We start from the raw sequence: 6,019 nt of genomic DNA on the forward strand, positions 1-6,019 counted from the left end.
AAATACAGGGGCGCCGCACACCCACTATGTTTCACCGATGAGGTACTGGATCATGAATTTCCAGCAGGATTCAAGCCCGTAAACATAGAGGCATATGACGGAACAACAGACCCCAGAGTCTAGATTGAGGATTACATCCTACACATACACATGGCAAGAGGAGATGATCTCCATGCCATAAAATATCTACCCCTCAAGCTCAAAGGGCCAGCTCAGCATTGGCTCAAAAGCCTCCCAGAAAATTCCATTGGAAGTTGGGAAGAGCTCGAGGATGCGTTTAGAGCAAATTTTCAGGGGACTTATGTCCGCCCTCCGGATGCAGACGATTTAAGTCACATAACTCAACAGCCCGGAGAGTCAGCACGCAAATTCTGGAACAGGATCCTCACCAAAAAGAACCAAATAGTCGACTGTCCGGACGCCGAAGCCTTAGCAGCTTTTAAACATAACGTCCGAGACGAATGGCTCGCCAGACACCTCGGCCAGGAAAAACCAAGAACAATGGCCGTGCTAACGAGCCTCATGACCCGCTTTTGCGCGGGAGAAGATAGCTGGCTGGCAAGATGCAGCACCAGCGACCCAACTACATCCGAGGTCACAGATGGAAATGGGAAATCACGACGCAGAAAGGATCAGCGCCGGAGTAAAGAAAATGGCCCAAAGAACACGGCGGTCAATGTCGGATTCAAAAGCTCTCGACCGAACAACAAAACACTGCCTCTTAAAGACAACAGTGACGAGCTATCCAACCTAAACAAAATTTTGGACAGGATATGTCAAATCTACAGTACCCCCGGGAAGCGTGCAAACCATACCCACCGAGATTGTTGGGTCTTCAAACAGTCCGGCCGACTTAATGCTGAACACAAGGGGCTCGACACACCAAGCGAAGACGATGACAAACCCCACAAGCAGAGCACCGGAAAACAAAAGACTTTCCCACAAGAAGTCAAAACAGTAAACTCACTTCACATGATAATACGGAACAATAGTGCGGCACCTACTAAAGTACGCGCCGCACGGTCCACCCCAGCGGAATCCCGAGATTGGATGTCAAAACCAATTACTTTCGACCATCTGGATTACTCCAGAAACATTCGAAATGCAGGATGGACTGCTTTGGTATCGGATCCTATAATCAACGGACTACAGTTTACACAAGTCCTAATGGATGGCGGTAGCGACTTAAACCTGCTATATCCGGACACAATCCGCGGGATGGGGATAGACCCGACCAAAATTTGCCATAGCAGCACTTCCTTCAAAGGAGTGACGCCAGGCCCTTACGCCAACTGCACGGGCTCCTTACTACTAAAAGTTGTGTTCGGTTCATCCGATAACTTCCGTCGTGAAAAGCTAATCTTCCATATCGCCCCATTTAAAAGTAGCCATCAAGCACTATTGGGACGTGAAGCTTTCGCCCGCTTTAACGCAATACCGCATTACGCGTCTCTTACACTTAAAATGCCCGGTCCATGCGGCATTATCTCTTTGAAAGGTCGCTTAAGACCCCGGACACGGCTAGGCGAGTCCGGCTTAAATAAACCAGGGGCTTCCTAGCCACACACCCCTTTACAAGGGGCTGTGAGCATAAACAATGAGAACCAATAAAAGCTCAACTTCATTCATTTCTTTTCATGCTCTATTTTAATACATTGCTCGCACGATATCTTTCCAAACTAAGTTCTTCTCTTTTACAGATGAACAGCGTGCTACACCCGTCCAGGATACAGCACAACGGAGACACAGGCGCAGACATGCAGCAGGGACCCGTTGCAAGGATTCTTTTCAGATTAAGACCCCGCGTAAACCTTTCTTACTGTCTCTTGTTGATCCACATCCCCCGGTTTCTTACCATAACCGAGGAGGAGGCTGGCGTTTTGGCATCGGCCGCGTCAGAAATTTTTGGCCGTACCTGGACACGAGGGGCTTAGGGCATCGTTCTGCCCGTTATCATAAAGACTGAATACCTTAGGGAGTGTTCGGCGTCTCAAGTTAGGCCTTATATGCATCAGCTTCGAATCATGTCTTTGGTCAAATGTTGGGTTTGCCCGGCTCCTGGGTTTTGCTGCCTTACGTTCCGTATCATCGGCTAACGCGGCACCAGGAGAACTACTGCGACTGTGCCCCTGTTCGGCCGGGCGAGCACCTCAGTAGAGAAAGCCGAAAACTGACTGTCATGATATAGCGAGAGACTGGTCAACCACTCGATCGACTACCGGAATGTCTAGAATTCCTCCGCTTTGACGAAGGACCGTTTCTCGGTCAGGCACATACGCGCCCCGAATTCGGAGAGCGCGGTGCCCCCAGGGGCTATATCATAGCCCCACCTTCGAACTCCTATGGCTAAGTGAAAGTGATAAAGCATTATAGTCTGGTTGGCTAGTTTGCTACGCTACCACCTCCTTCACAGGACCAAGACATTGGATTAAGTGTGAAAATGCGCTATTTTTGCAAACACCCCCGCACCATGTGCGTGGGGGCTGAAGCCGAAGACTGCCATCTTTTAGGTTATATACACATATACATTAACGGCCGGCACAGGAGATATTTCAATACTTGAACGCACAAGTATAAAAAGCACTCATATTATAAACATGGTTTCACAAAGCATACATGTCATTTGAACATAACATTTTTCGAGCATTGCGACTCTATCAAACGAGCGCCCTGCAGGACTTCCCCAAAATAGTGCTCGGCGGGTAACCGGCTTTTGTCCGAACCCCGGGAGGCAACATCAGTGGCATCCATCTCCATCCAGTACGTCTTGACACGGGCGAGAACCATTCGTGCACCCTCTATGCACGCCGACCGCTTCATCGCCTTGATATGCGGCACCGCCCCAAGGAACTGCTGCAATAAGCCAAAATAACTCTTCGGCTTAGGCCTATCCGGCCACACATGAGCCACCACATCCGTCATGGCAAATCCGGATAATCTATTCAGCTCAGCCCACTCAGCCAACCGATCGGTCAACAGAAGTGGACGCTCCGGACTGTGGAATTGAGACCAAAACAGCTCTTCCATCTCATGATCCTTTTGGCTTCGGAAGTGCACAACCGCATCCGCCGCACTCGCCGCCAAATCCAGATAAGGATCCTCCGCACCCCACAGCTGGCCCAGTTGAGCATATTTCGGATCTGTGAACTTCCTGTGCAGCAAAAAGGGCTTTCCAGCCGCAATGTCTCCGGCCTGACGCAGCTCCTCCTTATAGCCCTCAGTGCAGAACGGGCATCCTTGGCTTCGAAGGTGGCCTTCATTAGGTCCTCTTGCTCTGCCCGGCATTCTTTTTCAAGAACCTCATAGCGGTAGGTAACATCCTTCAGCTTCACGGCCATTCCGGCCATCTCCTCCCTACTTCAGCAGTGAGCAGCCTTTTCGGCTCTTAGCTCTTCGGCTGCCCTCAAGGCAGTCGTATCACTCCTTCTGGACTGCTCCTTGGCTCAAGCAAGCACTGCCCGAAGGTTCTCCACAGCAGCGGCACCATCTGCATCAAGCATACATATTGTAAGGAGTGGGCGTCAGCTCCCTTACTAGGTGGCCACGGAGAAACAACCTACCTTGTGACTCATCGAGTCGTTTATTGACCAGCGCGATGTCTGCATCCGCAACGTCAAGTTGCCACTTTAGCTCGGCAACTCTATCAGTCCGGCTGGCCACCGGACGATCCGCCACCTGCATAGGAAAGGCAAGAATTAATAACTGAGATTATGATCCTCGGCACGTTGTCGCTTTCGACAACATCCCGAGTCTCAGGGGCTACTATCTATACAGGGCGCACTCTATGTGCAAAACTGTCAAAAGGTATGTCATTTTTACGTACCTCAAAACCCGCCAGTAAACTTCTGACGGCATCATCCAACCCGCCCTCAGCGGACAAAATTCTTTCAATCACCATATTTATCAATATACGGTGATCTTCTGAGATAGACGCCCTCTCGAGCAGATCCTTCAGCTCCCCCGGCCGTACACCAGTAGGTGCCGAACTCTCCGGCCCCGCCGGACTTGGGGAGACCCTCCACGACGACACTTCAAGGTCGTCCGCCCCGCCTAATGGCGCGGCTGATGGAGGCGTCTCGCTCTCCATCATCTCCGGACGAAGGTCCCCCGAAGACGAGCTCAGCTGAGAAGGACGGAGATCCGAACTACAAGATAACAACTTCTGTTATCCTCAGAAGCAAAAATAGGGATGTCTCTTATTACAAAACTCCCCTTTTTCTACTTACGGCTCGCTGGAGGGCTGATTCCTTAGGGGAGATAGTGCGGCCGGGGTTTCCCCTGGCGTAGGACCCTCTGGTGAAGATTTCTTCCCCCGCTTTGAGGCCTTAGCCTCCGGATCTTCGGAAGCGGTCCTCTTCTCCCCTGGAAGGAGGGATTCTTGGTCCCCCTTTCTCGAAAGCCTCCTTAGCAGAGGCGGTAGTTTCTCTGTTTTCCCCTTCGCCCTCCTCTGGAGGCGCAACCTCCAGCATCTTGACCAACACCGAGTCCGGCGCGGTCTCCAGGAGGGGGCCGGACACCGTATCAGTTTTGCTTGCGCTATCCACTCCTATTCAAAGGACGATTGGTTAAAAGGAAAATCCAAGAATATGCAAGCAAAAGGTATGTCCGGACACAGGGCGACTTACTTGAGCATCCGGGCGATTGCAGCTTAAGCCGGCGTCCTCGGTCAATTCCGGACACACTTCTTGTGATCCGAAGAACAATTTGTACATCTCCACGGGTGTCGTACCCATGAAGTGTTGGAGAGCTCGTGGCCCCTCTGGATTGAATTCCCACAGGCGGAGGGGGCGACGTTTGCAGGGCAGAAGACGCCGAATCAGCATAACCTGCATCACTACGACCAGATTGATCTCCCTCTCTTGGAGGTCTCGAATCCGGCCCTGCAATAGGGGTACGTCCTTTGACGGCCCCCAGTTAAGCCCTTTGTTGACCCATGACATCAGCCGTTGTAGAGGGCCCGAGCGAAAGACGGGCGGCGGCTTCTGCTTGATGCCCCTGGGAGCGGTAATATAGAACCACTCCTGTTGCCACAAACCGAGCTCCTCCTGGAAAGAGCCCTCGGGCCATGGAGCTGTTGGGTTTCGTAGTAATTTCAAAAAAATTCCTACGCACACGCAAGATCATGTGATGCATAGCAACGAGGGGAGAGTATTGTCTACGTACCCAACGCAGACCGACTGCGGAAGCGATGACACGACGTAGAGGAAGTAGTCGTACGTCTTCTCGATCCAACCGATCAAGCACCGAAACTACGGCACCTCCGAGTTCGAGCACACATTCAGCTCGATGACGATCCCCGGACTCCGATCCAGCAAAGTGTCGGGGAAGAGTTCCGTCAGCACGACGGCGTGGTGACGATCTTGATGAACTACAGCAGCAGGGCTTCGCCTAAACTCCGCTACAGTATTATCGAGGAATATGGTGGCTGGGGGTGCCGCACACGGCTAAGGAATAGATCACGTGGATCAACTTCTTGTGTCTTTGGTGCTGGCCCTGCCCCTCTATTTATATGTTGAGCCCCGGGGTCGAAACTTGGAGCAAAAGCCTCCTCAAAGTCGGTTTTGCCCGAAAGGCAAGAGTCCCACTCGGACTCCAGGACCAAACGCCACAATCCTTGGCGTCTGGCCCAGACGCCATGGGCCTCGGCGTCTGGCCCAGGGCCAGACGCCAGGGTCTCCGGCGTTTGGCCCCCTGGCCTCCGCAAAACTCCTTTTGCACCGACCTAAAGCCTCATGGGCTTGACCCCTTGGCCTAACCATATCATCCAATGTATGAATCTTTACGTCTCGACCATTTCGAGACTCCTCGTCATGTCCCCGATCTCATCCGGGACTCCGAACTCCTTCGGTACATCAAAACATGTAAACTCATAATATAACTGTCATCGTAACCTTAAGCGTGCGGACCCTACGGGTTCGAGAACAATGTAGACATGACCGAGACACGTCTCCGGTCAATAACCAATAGCGGGACCTGGATGCCCATATTGGCTCCTACATATTCTACGAAGATCTTTATC

At 51.9% G+C, this 6,019-nt stretch overlaps 1 protein-coding gene across 1 annotated transcript; it reads left to right on the top strand.

Annotated features, from left to right (window-relative positions):
* Positions 1-1,059: 1,059 nt before the first annotated feature.
* Positions 1,060-1,560, top strand: LOC123067442 (uncharacterized; the record flags this gene model as incomplete). The annotated part of the gene is made up of 1 exon (XM_044490234.1): positions 1,060-1,560. A coding segment is annotated over one exon (501 nt), but the record flags the coding sequence as incomplete, so codon positions are not given.
* Positions 1,561-6,019: the final 4,459 nt, after the last annotated feature.

This window comes from Triticum aestivum, chromosome 3B (assembly GCF_018294505.1).
Source record: "Triticum aestivum cultivar Chinese Spring chromosome 3B, IWGSC CS RefSeq v2.1, whole genome shotgun sequence".
NCBI lineage: Eukaryota > Viridiplantae > Streptophyta > Magnoliopsida > Poales > Poaceae > Triticum > Triticum aestivum.